Source organism: Panthera onca, chromosome X (genome assembly GCF_046562875.1).
Source record: "Panthera onca isolate mPanOnc1 chromosome X, mPanOnc1 haplotype 2, whole genome shotgun sequence".
In the NCBI taxonomy this organism is placed as follows: domain Eukaryota; kingdom Metazoa; phylum Chordata; class Mammalia; order Carnivora; family Felidae; genus Panthera; species Panthera onca.
In genome coordinates, this window is record NC_138357.1 from 13,062,584 (window position 1) to 13,077,917 (window position 15,334).

At 44.0% G+C, this 15,334-nt stretch overlaps 1 protein-coding gene across 13 annotated transcripts in view; it reads left to right on the plus strand.

Moving 5' to 3' along the window:
- The window catches only part of ATP11C (ATPase phospholipid transporting 11C (ATP11C blood group)), a 171,185-nt gene that overhangs the window by 56,220 nt on the left and 99,631 nt on the right, over window positions 1-15,334 (plus strand). The window contains exon 1 of one of the 13 annotated variants that reach the window (XM_081794227.1): window positions 7,726-8,487. The exons of the other annotated variants lie outside the window; for them this stretch is intronic. Coding sequence (XP_081650353.1) covers window positions 8,467-8,487 — 21 coding nt within the window. The 5' untranslated portion in view covers window positions 7,726-8,466. Of the gene's footprint in view, window positions 1-7,725; window positions 8,488-15,334 lie in introns of those variants that run through there. 13 annotated transcript variants of the gene reach the window in all.

A 15,334-nucleotide genomic window follows, 5' to 3' on the forward strand; every position in this document is an offset into this window, starting at 1 on the left:
CATTTTTCATGTAACTAGACACGTGTCGTGTAAAATTGTGTCTGTAAGGAGAGGTCATTTTTCAGTCTACTAAAGATACTCTCCTTTTTACTGTTATTCCTGTGAGGATTGAGTGTGGCTGCCTCCCGGTGGCACATAAAGCTGCAATATTTGTCTAGTTTTAGGAATATGTAGCTCTTTCTTCTTTGAATTTGGTGTAGCATACACGTAAATCGAATCCTGGTAGAAAGCTCCCTTGTAAACACATAAAAATAATCTTTATTATTGTGACAGCTGATATATGTACATTAAAACAATTTTTTTTTAATGTTTATTTTTGAGAGAGAGAGAGAGACAGAGCGCAAGCAGGGGAGGGGCAGAGAGAGGGAGACACAGAATCCGAAGCAGGCTCCAGGCTCCGAGCCATCAGCCCAGAGCCCCATGCGGGGCTCGGACTCACGAACCGTGAGATCATGACCTGAGCCGAAGTCGGATGCTCAACCGACTGAGCCACCCGGGCGCCCCAGAAAGAGCACGCAACTCTTGATCTCGGAGTGCTGAGTTCGAGCCATGTTGGGTGTAGAGATTACTTTTTTTAAAAAGTACTCGTGTCAGTGACTACTAATGAAAGGGTACCAGGTTTCTTTTTAGGGTGATGAAAATGGTCTAAAATTAGATTGTGAGGATGGTTGCACATTGTGAACGTACTGAAAACTATTGCATCATTAAACAAATGAATTCTATGATACGTGAATTATACCCATAAAGCTGTTGTTTTAAAAAGTACCCATGGTCCTCTTTTTACCAGCTCCACCGCTTGCTAGCTGGCTATGTGACCTTGAGCAAGTTGCTTTCCGTTCTCTGCCTTGACTCCCTCACCTTTACGTGGTGAGTAAGTACATAGGAAGCAGCTTAGAATTGTGCTTTGGAATGTAAGCCCTCAAAAATGCCAGTGCTGGGGCGCCTGGGTGGCTCAGTCGGTTAAGCGTCCGACTTCTGCTCAGGTCATGATCTCATGGTTGTGAGATCGAGCCCCACATTGGGCTCGGCACCAACAGTGCAGAGCCTGCTTGGGATTCTGTCTGTCTCCCTCTGTCTCCTCCTGTCTCTCTCTCTCTCTCTCTCTCTCTCTCTCTCTCAAAAATAAATAAATATCAACATTTTTAAAAATGCCAGTGGTTGTCATTGTTTTCCTATGTCTGTAGAGCTCAGAAGAGAAGTCCGGACTAAAGATAGACAGCTTGTTTGGTGCTAGCATATAGATGATAGTTAAAGCCACTCATGTGGATTAGGTTACTTAGCAAGAGCACACAGAGGAGTGAAAGACAGAGCTGAGGACTGAATCCAGGGAAACACCAGCCTGTGGTCGTTTAGTGTGGGGGCCAGACAAGCAGATTTGGCAAGGGAGACTTAAAAGGAATGTCTAGAGAGGTAAGAGAAGGTGCGATGTTCTGGAAGCAAAGGAGAAAGCACTAAGAAGGAGATGACAGTTTACTAGTGTCAGTATTAGAAAGCTTAAATACGGACGTGTCCGTTCAATCTGGCAAGTAAGTTAGAGCTGTGGGAGTATGGGGGCAGGAAGCAGCTTCCGGACAGCAGGCTGAGAGAAGGAAGAGAAGGTGAGAGAAAGCGTCATTCAATGATTACTTGAGCTCCTACCATGTGCCAGTGATCAAAACAAACCCCAAATCCCTGCCCTAAAGGAGCTCTACTTTTTTTTTTTTGTTTTTTTTTTTGAGAGAGAGAGAGAGAGAGAGAGAGGGAGAGAGAGAGAAAGCACGAGCTGGGGAGAGGGGGGACAAAAAGAGAAAAAGAGAATCTCAAGCAGGCTCTGTGCTCAGTGCGGAGCCTGACATGGGTGGAGTTCAATCCCATAACCCTGGGATCCATGACCTGAGCCCAAATCAAGAGTCAGACCCTCAGGGCGCCTGGCTGGCTCAGTAGGTTAAGTGTCCAATTTCAGCTCAGGTCGTGATGTCACGGTTTGTGGGTTCAAGCCCCGCATGGAGCTCTGTGGTGGCAGCTCAGAGCCTGGAGCCTGCGTTGAATTCTGGGTCTCTCTCTGCCCCTCCCCCACGCTCATTTTCTCTCTCTCTCTCTCTCTCTCTCTCTCTCTCTCTCTCAAAAAGAAAACATTTAAAAAAAAAAAAAAAGTTGAGGGCTCCACTGACCAAGCCACCCAGGTTTGAAAGGAGCTTTACTTTGAATACTGGGCCTTTGTAGGGCGGGAGTGAGGTAAGGGTGAAAGCGGGTTCTCTATCAAGGAAAGTGTGTTTGTGTTTGAGAAAAATAAGGACCTTAAGTTAAGGAACCAGGGGGGGCTAGAGTGGATGTGAAGCAGCTGGCAACATAGGGGAGATGGGATCATCATTGGTGCCAAAAGATGGGAACATGGAGATCAGGAACATAGGGGGAAGCTCATTAGCGGTGTTGAACAGGCCAAGAGGTCCTGTCTTCTGCAACGAGGGAAACAGTTGATGTGCACGCACAAGGAAATGTGAAGAAAGGCCCACCGGTTGACCGTGAGTTTTTTAAGGGATATAGAAGCAAGCTCACCCACGTAGAGAGGAGTGTGGCAGGGGGCTTGAAGAGTCACGGAGCTTTGGGTGTCGGGTGTAAGTGGAGAGTTTGTGGAGTGACCCCGAGGAATTCGTAAGGGCGTTATTCTTCACGTTAGTGTGGTTTCATCAAACCTGTTCTCTGCTTCCTTCTTGCAGGAGTAGAGAAAGCAGTTTCTGAGATTGGTCCTAGATGTGGGGCCTTGTAGGTCAATTATGGCAGAAGGCCACTTTGGGAAAGAATTGAGGGAGCTAGTGAGAGAATAGGTTCCACGAGTCAGCACGATGTTCAGACTTCATAGGGAAGTGAAAGGAAGGAGTTTGAGAAACAGGGTGGGATCAAGAGACTAGAGGTTTTTAAAGAGTTTTTGTAGTGCGAGTGAAAGAGCTGAAAAGCTGAGAGCGGGGAGAGGAGGAGAGAGAGCGAGAGAGAGCTGCTGTTCTTTGAGGCGTCAGAGGTGAGACAGTAGGTGATAACAAATCCTAGTCCGTCACCAAAGCATAGTTGGCTGAAGTAGAGCAAAGATCCTCGGAGCACAAGCGTGGGACTTGAAAATCTAGGTTTCTGGGTGAGTTGTCCACGTGAACTATGGAATTTCTAAGGGTGTGGCAAGAGTTGGCCTAGAGAATAAGGACTGAAGGCTAACTTTCAAAGTCTCCAGTCGATATCACTGTGTGACCAGATCTGACGACCAGAGATGATAGATAGAAATGATGAAGGTCACTAGAGATAAGAAAGTCCAAGAACTATGAAAGGAATATGGAGCACATTGTTCACACGAACATTAAAAGTTCATAGCATGGTGGCAGGAGATGGGATGGAAAGGTTGCCAGTGACCCAGACGAAGGCAAACGTCCGGGAGACGTGATACCCATAACAAGGAGAGACGAAAGCTTGTATCTCCACGTGGCGTGAGCCCAAAGAGAGGACTTTTCATGAGGTTGGATTAATGGCCTGTTTAAGCCACAGGAGGCGAGAGAGGTTGACTCATACCCCTCTGGGAAAGAGTCTTCAGAAGAGAGCCAGGTGTCCCAAAATGCAGCGGGCCACGTGCCCACTGAGCAGCACCTCAGCCATTGCTGAGGCCTGGGTTCCCCTGAACTACAAGCTTGACTTTAACGTATGCCAGGCGTGCCTTTGTTCACTGCAGTGTGGACGAGGGCGTGGAGGAAGGAGAGTTTTCTGAGGCCCGTGAGGACCTGGCTGCCCTTGAGAAGGATTAGGAGAGGGTTGGAGCGGATCGTGCTGAGAGAGAGGGTGAGGAGGAATATTTAACCTGGCTGCTGCAAGTTTACGCTCCATCGCCTTGGGACGTTCTTCTTTCTGTTCTGGAAGCTGTCCGTCGTGGCCCGAACTTGTCAATAAAACATGGTTCTATTCAAAAGAGAAAGCAAGCCAAGTCTTAGGGAAGGCAAGTATTTGTAGGGAAGGTTTCCTGATGTCAAGGGTGTAGACTGTGATTAACCACGATGGCGGAGTGGGTAGCCCTCAGTTTAATCAGTGGGTTAGGAGAGAGGGAAGGAAGGGGAACAGTGGACTTAGGGGCAGGAGGTGGAGAAAAGGGCCAAGTAGTAGCAGCATGAGGATGGGCAGTTGGGTGGGAGACCTGTGTTGAACTAATTGGTTGGGAGGTTGCCAAGTTTTGGGGGATAAAGACATCTGCGGGAAATGCCAGGCGAGTAGCCCAGAGTGCCAAGGGAGGACCTCCCACCAGTCCTTAACCTCGGCAGTTGGCATCTGGGTCTGAGCCTGACTAGAGTTCGAGTTGATGTGTTTCTTGCCCCAAACCCTGACGTTCATTTTATTTAACTAACGTTCATTTTATTTAACTAACGTGAGTCCGCTTTGTTCGAATTACAAATTGTAACGGTAAACATGTTGTTTTAGAAGTGTAGCCAAAATCCTTAGTTTTGGTATACTTTGTGTTACTTTCACATTTAATTTTTTCCCCCACTGTATTGAAATTCGGTTGGCATATAACATTGTGTAAATTGAAGGCTTACAACGTGATGATTAAAAAAGATATATATATATATACGTATACACATATACATACATATATATACCTATACATGATTACACATATACACATATGTATACGCATATACATACATATATATACATATGTACATACATATATATATACATACATATATATATATATATATATATATATATATATATATGATTACCACAATAAGATTCGCTGACATATCCATCACCTCGCAGTGACATTTTTTTTTTTTAAACAAGCTTTAAATGTTTATTCCTGGGAGTAAATGAAGAAGTCTCTTCATAGTGTTTTATGGTCACCCTCCGAGCCCAAATCCTGTTTTCAGTATAGCAGTTGGGTGGTTGGGTGTTTATTCATCTAAATAAATATCCATTTATCTCTTTATAAAGAAAACAGAAAGAATGATGGCAAAAGTAAATCTTACGAGTTACCTGGTGGATTGCATTATGCCACAGACATTTACTGAACTCAACTTTACTTCAACATTTACAAAGCCAGTTTTGATTAGCTCTTTAATCCTAATTATCAGGTAGACTTCAGTCTACTAACCCAGGTCCAGTGGTGATTATTAGGGAGATTTATAGCCACGGATACCACAAAATTGTACAATGTAGCTGTTTAGGAATTCTTGGGGGTGGGGGGTATTATTTAAGAAGGTAAATCTTTCTCCTGTTTGTCATATAATATACCAGGTAACAGCTAGAGGCTGAGGTCAAGCGATGTACAGTCCTTTACTATAAACCTTTAAGTATAAATATATAAGATAATCTTACTTTTGGAAGAGCACATTAAAATTAGAAGGTTCGTAGTGACGTTTATATGATAGAGATTATCACACGGCCTGAGCAATCCGGAGTGGCCTACAACTTTCCTCTTGCTGTCGGAGTTTCTTTCTTGAACTTAATTATTCCCAAAGCAAATCCATTCACACATATCAAAGATGAATGGGACTGCCTGCTTGGCAAGCATAAGCATGTTTTAAAAGCGATTCCAAAGATTCGCAAAGATCAACTGTTAAACACATTAACGGGAAAGCAGAACTATTTCTGGCGGTTTCTCTAAATCTAAGCTCTGGAGGGATTCCTGATTGCATTGTGCCCCGTAGTGCCCCCCCCACCCCGTTCGCCGGGAGCCACATTTTGTGAATGGGAGAACAGGGCGAAGCATGAGGCTTCTGTTGAAAAAGCCTCCATGTTTAGCCTAGGAATGATGGTCATCACTGTGCTCTCAGCTCTTCTGACGCTCTTTAAATATTTGTTTCACTTCTAGAAAAGGACAGGGCTTTGGTTTTGGGGGGTCTTCCCTCTGCACATATTAATTGACCTGGTTTGAAAGGACAGTAGAAGGTGAATGTCAGAGGCCGGCTGTTTCCAGGTCTAACCTTGTGGCCCTGTCTGTGTCCCCAACAGCTCACTGCTTCTGAGGACCTTCTTCCCGGGATGGGACGTTTTCTCACCCTGTCTGCCTGCATATGTGCTTTCCTGTCACTCTCAGCACCCAGCCTTGCGCTGTTTCGTCGTTGTGGACATTTGATTACACTTGCTGTTTATTTCTGCTTTCAACCTACTGCCTCAGCCAGAGCCCTCCCACTCTCTGATACTCCCTGAATTCCAACCCTAAGCTGAGTCATTTATCATAACCTTTGAGGAGCCTTTTGAAATTGGCTTTAGTTCTTTTTGCAAGCATTTTGAATGACCTATAGGTCTTCTCGTTCCACTGAAATCCTGAGTAAAGTCATAACGTACTGTTCTGTTTTATGCTCCTGTGCTAATTAAGTACTATCTGGTCAGTGTGGCATAGGTCATTTAAGGAAATATTCGTGATCATTTTGATTTTATAAGCATGCGTTTTTCCCTCTGCCTCCATTTTACAAAGATTGTATCTCTGTTTTTATTCTGGTTGCGCAAATGTTCACATTGAATTCATCTGTGCCACTGTATTGCAAGTATAATAACCCCGAAGATATATTTCAGTTATCTGTTTTAGGATTACATTTTTTTATGTGGACATTTTTTTTTATCTGTGTTGGAAGCAACTGGTTAGTGGCAGCAAAGAATTTCCTATTCCCCTGTGCTATATAACAGCAGCTAACATTTGAGTATTTAGTGTTTGAAGGCACTGCCTCTTAACTGTCTCATAAGTTATCAACATCGTCCTCATTTATATAGATAGGGAAACCGAGACATGATGTGGTTAAGGAATTTGCCCAAGGTCACTTTGTAAATAAGTGGCAGAACCAGAATTTGAACTCATGTATCTGGCTCCAGAACCCACATGCCCAGCCAGCATGCTCCTCTTCCTTCCCCATCTCTTTGGAATATGTATATTTTTTAACGTTTATTTATTTTTGAGACAGAGCGCGTGTGCGCGCACAAGTGGGGGAGGGGCAGAGAGAGAGAGGGAGACACAGAATCCGAAGCGGGCTCCAGGCTCCAAGCTGTCAGTACAGAGCCCAATGTGAGGGTCGAACCCACGAACCGTGAGATCATGACGTGAGCCGAAGTCAGACGCTCAACCGACTGAGCCACCCAGGCGCCCCTGTGTAACCACTTTGAAACCACTTGGTAATTTCCAGGCTCTCTGAAAGAAGGTAATTAGAATGGTCAGAATGCCTCTGATTTTTGAACATCAAAAGTACACCCATTAGAAGATATTTATGACACGGTTAAACTTTGAGACTCTAGTCGTGATCAAATCATATCCTCATCTCAGCTCATAGCTTGATGATCCTTGGTGATCTCAAATGCCTCTAAATGGTATAGTGATTGTGGGGCCAGGCTGTTTAGTCAAATGATGAGCCATATTGATTTGTCTGTACTCCTGTCACTCCATCCATCTACAGAAGTCTTCATCTCTTTATAACACACACTCAGGTGTGGCTTATCCTATTAATTTTTTTTTAATGTTTATTTACTTTTGAGAGAGAGAGGGAGGCACAGAATCCGAAGCAGGCTCCAGCCTCTGAGCTGTCCGCACTGAGCCCGACGCGGGGCTCGAACTCACAGACTGTGAGATCATGACCTGAGCCGAAGTCGGACGCTCAACCGACTGAGCCACCCAGGCGCCCCTAGGTGTGGCTTATCCTTATTGAGGAAGCAAATCACGAATGCATACTCAAAGTATCAGACACAGAGGTCTAAGAACCAATGGCTAATCACCTCGAGGGGGAAGCCAATATGTAAAGGGTTGCCAGTTTTATGCATCTACAGCCCTCTGAATGTTACAGGGTCTCTTGATGAGACGGCTGAATTTGGCATAGTTGAACCTTCAGTTTACTTTCACGGGGACTCGTGCAGGTAATTTCAGTCCAGGAGAACAGCAGTTGGGAATAAACTGAGATGCGTAGAAAATGAGGAGGGAGACCAGTTTGGTAGGAGCGGAGCCTTCTCGCCGGGGATGACTAGTAGAAATTGTAGTTGGAATGACTAGGAAAGGTCAGGCTGTGTTAGAGAAGCCCTGAAACCAAGCACGGTACATGACTACAAGTAAAATCCTGTCACTGTATCCAGATTCCGGTTTGGGAGCACGGCACGTGTGAAATATATAATCGACATGGAAATGAATTTGATCATAGTACGGATTAAAAGAGGCCAGAGTTACCCAAGGCCCTGACGTGCATCAACCTGGAAATCTTCCCAGACCGACTCTCCCTGGCCCTAGTCAGCCTCTGCATTTCAGCAGCCCCCCTTCTTCCTTCCTGCTTCCGTGGTCACGTAGTGTGCCCCGCATGGCTTTGAACGCTCCCTTCGCTTACGTCCTTCCCGTGTTCTCCTGTCAGCCCCGTGAGATGAGACGCCCGCATTGGGGTGCGACCCCAGCTCAGAGGCCAGTGGGAGGTAGCATGCAGAGGACCAAGGAGCTAAGTGATTGGGGTGTCCTCCAGTCTGCCCCTGCTTGCTGACTAGAGACCTGCCATGGTGGTGACTGGTGAAAGAGTGAGATGAGGGCGAAAGCCTCTGACTGGCAGGGGGGTGGGGTGGGGATCGGTAGCCTTGGAGGGGGGCAGGTGGAGGCAATGGCATTTCAAATGTGCTCATGTACTCTGGGCAAGGCCAGGTGTGGGGGGGCCGACAGAGCCAGGGGCTCATCTTCTTTGCGTGATAACCAGAGATTTCTCAGTCTCGGGAACATGGTTAGCCAGGGGAAATAGGAAGAAAGAAGGATTTTTCCTAGGGAAATTACCACTTAAAAAAAAAAATCCATTATTTGTCAGCTCCAGAGCATTTAACCTGTTCGTTCGTTCTTTCTTTCTTTCTTTCTTTCTTTTTCTTTCTTTCTTTCTACTTTTCTCGTTTCTACTTTTCTAGTTTCTACTTTCATACTATCAGAATGGCTAAAAATTTTGGTAAGTCGATTTTCGTGGCTGAAATAGACCACTTGTTATGTGTTTGAGTTGTTGCCCACAAAAGATCCACTGTAGTCTCAGCCTTGGGGTAGCAAAAACTGAAGGGAGGAAATTCACTAGGATGGGCTTTGAGCATTGATGAAGGAGAGGTTTTCCTTACAGCTGTGCTGCTCTTCAGTGTTAGGTTTTAATCTTATTTGAAGTTTCATTTGAACAAATAGCTTTCTTTCCCAGCCCGTTGTACCAACAGGCATATCAACCTGAAAACTGCTGAAAGAACTTACTAGTCTTGTTTTCCACTCAGAGGAGGGTATCCGGATTTGGGGTTGATTTCTCGACAGCGTTCTTAGACTGGAAGCTGCGAGCTGAGAATTAGTGGTGCCGGTTACATGCTGCTGTTGATCCACTTACGAGTAAACCCTTTGTGCAAGCTTCATTACGAATTGTTCTCCCAAAGACTATACAAAAAATATCTGTTAATCACTGGGATGTTATTTTCAAAAATGCAGTTTATTTTCTGGGGCGCCTGGGTAGCTCGGCTGGTTAAGCGTTTGACTTCGGCTCAGCTCACGATCTCGCGGTCTGGGAGTTCGAGCCCCGCGTCGGGTTCTGTGCTGACAGCTCGGAGCCCGGAGCCTGCTTCTGATTCTGTGTCCCCCCCTCTCTCTCTGCCCCACCCCTGCTTGTGCTCTGTCTCTCTCTGTCTTTCGAAAAGGAACAAACATTAAAAAAATAAAAGTAAAAAAAAAAAATGCAGTGTATTTTCACTTCCAAGAAGCACAGGGATAATCTTAATATTGTATAAACATCCTTTGACAACTTCAGCAGTCTTTTGTGGGGGGGGGGACTTTCTATATGTCAGTGATATTTCTCTCTGCTCTGCTTGCAGAGAAATCAATGTTGCAAAAAATACCCTGCCCCAGTTTATGATTATTAAATGAGGTAGACTGGGAAAGAGCCCAGCGCATGGCTGGCTGACTGGAATTGTGTTTGCCTTGGACCTGGCCTCTGTGCCATAGTGCATACTAGCTGGATGACGGGCCCTCCTGAAGACCTTCTATACCTTGTCCTTGTACGTTATGGCAGGTTATGTCCCTGGAAGTCAAAGTAATAGAAGTGTAATCTGATTTTCTTCACAGAAACAATATTACATTGAGGATTATATTGCTGGCCTGATGCCTGACTTTTTTTTTTTTTTTGCCAGAAATGACCATAACCACCATGTTTAATCAACTGTTTAATCAACTGGAAATGATGAATCTGAATACTGCTCTGCATAAAATTGTCTGAAGTGTATATAGATCAGCTAACAAGGCATCACAATAACCAGTCAGATTAAATTAGTGTTTAATGAGCTTGTCTACCGACAAAGTGCTTATTGTCAACAATCACGGCCTTGTTTTTTATTGAAACTAACCAGAAGGTTTTTAAAAAAACACACTTTCTGCAAAGTCAAGGAATTCATAAAGGGTTTCTTGGGCAGAATGTTGGAGGAGAATTTAGGGGACACTTGGAGTTACGGCTTTTTGAAAAGCTGAGTTGAGATTTTCTTTTTGCTTTGTTCATTGTAAATTCTGTGTAGCAGACATAGATTTTGGAGAAAAGGTCATTGGGCTCTCTTCATTTGAGTTGCCATCAGGGAAGGCTTTCAGGCGAAAGTGACAGCTGAGAGATCTGAAGGGTGATTACAGGTTAAGACGGTCAAGGTCTCCGAGGGGGGATAGTATTCCGTGTGGAGTGAAGCGGGGGCGGGGCCCGGGGCTCACCTAGAATGGAAGGAAGGCCAATGGGCTCTGACGGAGAAAACAAGGAGGAGAGGCCGGGGGCGCTACAAGGCTGGAGAAGCCGGAGGAAGAGACCTGACTGTGCCAGACCTTGCAGGTCAGAGTAAAGTTTTTAATTTTCGGTTTGAAGATCGGTGGGAAACTATGAAAGCAGGGGACTGGAGGAGTGATCTGATCAGGCTTGCGTTGTTGTGTGGTTGTGAATGTGGTCCTGGCCGGGTCAGCTCTCAGGACACTGCACGGCCATCATTCGTGGTACTCAGCTGATTTGTAGAAGTATTTGTTTCCTATCTGCTCTCCGTCACTACACTCCGAGCTCCTTGAAGGCAGAGACAGCGTCACGTTTTTATTCATCACTATATCTGCGGTGTCTTGCATAGCAGGGACTCAGTAAACATTGGTTGAATGGATGCATCAGCTATATTAACAGCTTTGCCCCTTGACCTGCTATAAGGCAAGAGTGTTAACTTTTTTTTTTTTTTATTGCGGTGAGGTTCACATAACAAAATTAGTAATTTTACAGTGAATGATTCGGTGGCATCTCATACATTCACATGTGAAGCCACCAAATCCATCGTGTTCTGTAGCATTTTCATCATCTCAAAAGGAAACTTCATAACCATTGAAGTAGTCACTCCCCAGTCTCCCCTCCTTCCAGCTCCTGACAGCCACCAACTTGCTTTCTGTCTTTATGGCCTTACCAATTCTGAATATTTTATATACATGGAATCACGCAATATGTGACCTTTTGTTGTCTTCTCTCGCTTAGCTTAATGTTTGTAAGGTTCATTCATGTTGTGTAGCACGCATCGGTCCTTCATTCCTTTTTATGCCTGAATAATATTCCATTCTACGGATATACCGTATTTTGTTTATCTGTTGATGGTATTTGAGTGGTTTCCGGTTTTTGGCTCCTGTAAATAAATCACGTAGCTCGGAACATCAGCGTACACGTTTTTGTTTGAACACCTGCTTTCAATTCTTTTGGGATATAGACATAGGAGTAAAATTGCTGACTCATGATAATTCCTTGTTTAGCTTCTTTTTTTTTTTTTTTTAAGTTTGTTTATTTATAATCTTCACACCCAGCGTGGGGCTTAAACTCATGATCCTGAGATCAAGAGTTGTATGCTCTACTGACTGAGCCAGCCCGGTGCCCCCCCACCCCCCTTGTTTAGCGTTTTGATGAACCACCAAACGGTTTTCCACCTTTAAAATGCATGAGTGAACCTCCCCTTTATTTGCACTGGCTATTTCATATTTTGGTACCTCGTCACATTGTTGCTCAATATTATGAAAAGTTACAGCGAAGCTCAAAGGCAACACTGGACTGAATTGGATTCTAAATCCATAAAATCAGTGTCCAGCATCATTCCAAGAAAGGCTTGGAACTATTAGGAGAACCCCACCTTTTCCCGTTGCCCACATTTTTAGGATCGAAGATGAGGTCTAAAATCCTGACATCTAAAAAAATGTCTTCCTTCTGAACGTATGTGTTGCTTAGAAACTCTTCTCTTTGGGAGGTGTCTTTTGAGAGTTGCGCCGAGAATGATCAGGAAGCCCCATGCAGTCTTACAGCAGAATGTTCTCATCACAGATAATTTTCTTTTGGTTTGACACATTTGTCTTTCTGCCTTTTCCTTTCTGTTTCCCTTTATTCCTCTTTTTTAATTTTTTGAAGCGAACTGTGCCCAGCACCCAGGGAAGAAATGTACCTGCTTGCTTTTGGTCTCGGGCAGAGACTGTATCAAATGTCGGGGAACCAAACAGGGACACAAGTAGGCCATCTTAGGATATTCAGATACCCTGTAAGATTATTCCTGCCCATCCACAGTCATCAGTCCACAGTCCACCCGTAATTGGCCTCCATTAATTAATAACAGTTGAAATCTGCAGGTGCACTTTCATTTCTGACCTTTGGGAATCATCTGTGTTCTGTCAGGTTCTGCCATTTTTTTCTACCCTTAACTAATGCTGTCATTGTTTTCTTTGTTAGTGTTTAAAAAGTTTTACATCATATTAGAGTTTACAGAGTAGAGTAAGAATAGACTTAGAAATGTATTAACACATTTGGATACACATATGCCCTTTATAATGTGAAGTAGAGTGAAATGCATTGTAGTCGGGAGAATTCTTTGTGCGCATTTAATTATCGAGTATTCGTCATGACTAATCTGCCGTGTTCCACTGGGCAACAAATACTTAATGCTATAACCACTGTGTTGTTCCATGATTTAGCTAAAAGTGTTTTTCCTGTTCAAAGCTTGCCAGGTATTTTGAATGTTGGCTGTAAATTCTTACAATTGTTCTAAATACCCCCTGTGTGTGCTTTGGAAATATCTCATTGCTATTTTCAATCATGTACTTGAACAGAACCTGAAACTACTGCTTGTCCTGTTTGGTAAAAAACACACAAAAAATGTTTGGTCTGGGGGTGGTATGACCTTTAATGTTGAGTAGTGCTTGTTTTTGAGAAGTCCTAGATTCTGAATGTGTCTGCTCTAATACAAATTCTTTCCAGTGGATTTATATCTGGGTGTGTGTTTCATTGTATAGTAAAAACGCTTTGTAAAGGTAAAATTTGTAATTCTAAGTGGTTCATTAATTTTTCTAATTGTGCTTATGATGGTTAATCCTAACCTGTTCTAATTTGAAGTTGTTTACACCCTGGATGCCGGGACATGAAGTCCAGCCTATTTTGTCAGAAGAGCAAACTGTCTCCCTTGGGTAACAGGCACATTTGAGGAGGAATCTGTTTTTTCACATGTAAAGGTTACCATTAAAAGCAGGTGACACTGTGGTGCTTTAAATGGGCATCCTTAAAGCCCCCAAAAGCTAATGTACTTTTTAGCGTACCAAAATTAGCACCCTTAGGACACACGCGTCTTTCCCTGGTCTTTGTGACTTTTCATGTTTCCTTTATTTTTCTCTCCTTTTCTACTTTGAAGCTCACGAATACATTTCATCCTGAATACATTATCTTCTCAAGTGTATTGGTTTGTAAATTACTCTTTATCCTCGAGGGGATGTCTTTCCCACCCTTGAACCATTTTTTTGGTTTGTTTTGGCCCATGCCGAAGCCAGGTGGCAAATGGTAACAACATCCAAAACCACATTTCATGTTTTATTGCTAGAAATCTGGCCCCAACTCCCGTGTGTCCTTTTAGATTATTTAGCCAAGCTCTCCTTGCATTACCTGGGAAGAAACCGATTCTGGGACTTCCCCAAGACACACACAGACTAATCGGGAGAAGGCAATTAGAACCAAGATCTCCTGGTTTCTTGCCTCTCATAATTAAGCCTCAGAAGCAGAAGCACCCACTTGGGATCATAGCCAAACACTCAATTTTCCTTATCTATTTTTGGCATACTCGGAGAGAAATTGTCACAAATTTAATAGTTATCTCACCTCATACTCTTGAGTGCTTTGCCGATATTCCTGATTGTGAAGAAGTAGGAAATAGAATAGCATTGCCCAGGAGAGGGGATTATACAAGCAGCCTTTCTCCTTCTCGGAGGAACCTCATTATTGTCCCACGTAATGCAGTTTGGGAAACGTAGCGTGATGTAGTCTCATAGTCTTCCCAGTCCATCTTACGGTGGCATTTCTAGTTGGCACCGCTTGAAGGCATATTAAAGTTTCACAAATCCATTTTTATGGTACACAAGTAATAATCCACACAAATAACACAATGAAGCCATAAAGCCATATTTATTTGATGTGGTCTTTCTTCCATACATACACTGAAAGGTTACATTATGTTTCAAACATATTGCTAATTTCTAGTCTTTTAAGCATGCTTTAGGAATAATTACAGGTCACCTGTTAAATTTATAGCAGCACCCAGATCCAAAGCTTTTGGGGGGAGAGAAGGGAGATTTCGAGACCATATCAATAGTGTCAGTGCAGCCTCCCAGTGACCATGTGCTCTGCCACAGAGGGAGGGGTGATTTGCTGATTTTACATCCATGGGGTCAGATCAGCAGTTCCAAAGGACGAATGGCTTCTGTTATTGACAGCAGCCTCCAGGGGCCTCCTGGAGTGCCCTCACTTGTGGTCCGAGTGCCACCTGCTCTCTCCCTGACCAACTGTAGTCCTCTTTGTGCAGACGAAGGAACAGTGTTTTCAGCACCGAGCACTGTCTGCTAATGGGCCATAATTCACCATGCCGCACTGTGGAGGGGTGACATCAGAATTGCCTGGGCCCCTGCTGTAGAGCCAGAAGCCTTCTTGCTATAAATAACACATTTACACCCGAATTACGTTGAAGCCGTTGCCTGGTTGTGTGCTAACCCGGTTCCTGGAATTTCAGTCTTCACGTAGTTGGTTAGTATCTGCAAGCTTCATCCTCTTCTCAAGGAAATAGGCTTTCCGATCCTTTAAAGTGAACCCTGGGTGTCTTGCTAATCCTACAGCAAGCCGTCTTTTAAGTTACGTGAACCTATTTTACTGTTAAAGGAAGCGGGGGCTCCCCTAACTAAGCCATAGGTGTGTGTATAATGTCGCTAAGCATAGGTATCGACAATACTTCCCAGGGCCACGTCTTTATTGCTTCTTCTGTTCCCTCCAAACCTTGCCTTAAAAGCCATTGCCTATAGGGAAGGTGCTGTTTTCAAGCACAGACTTCTTTAAGACGCTGTCATGTTTTTTTT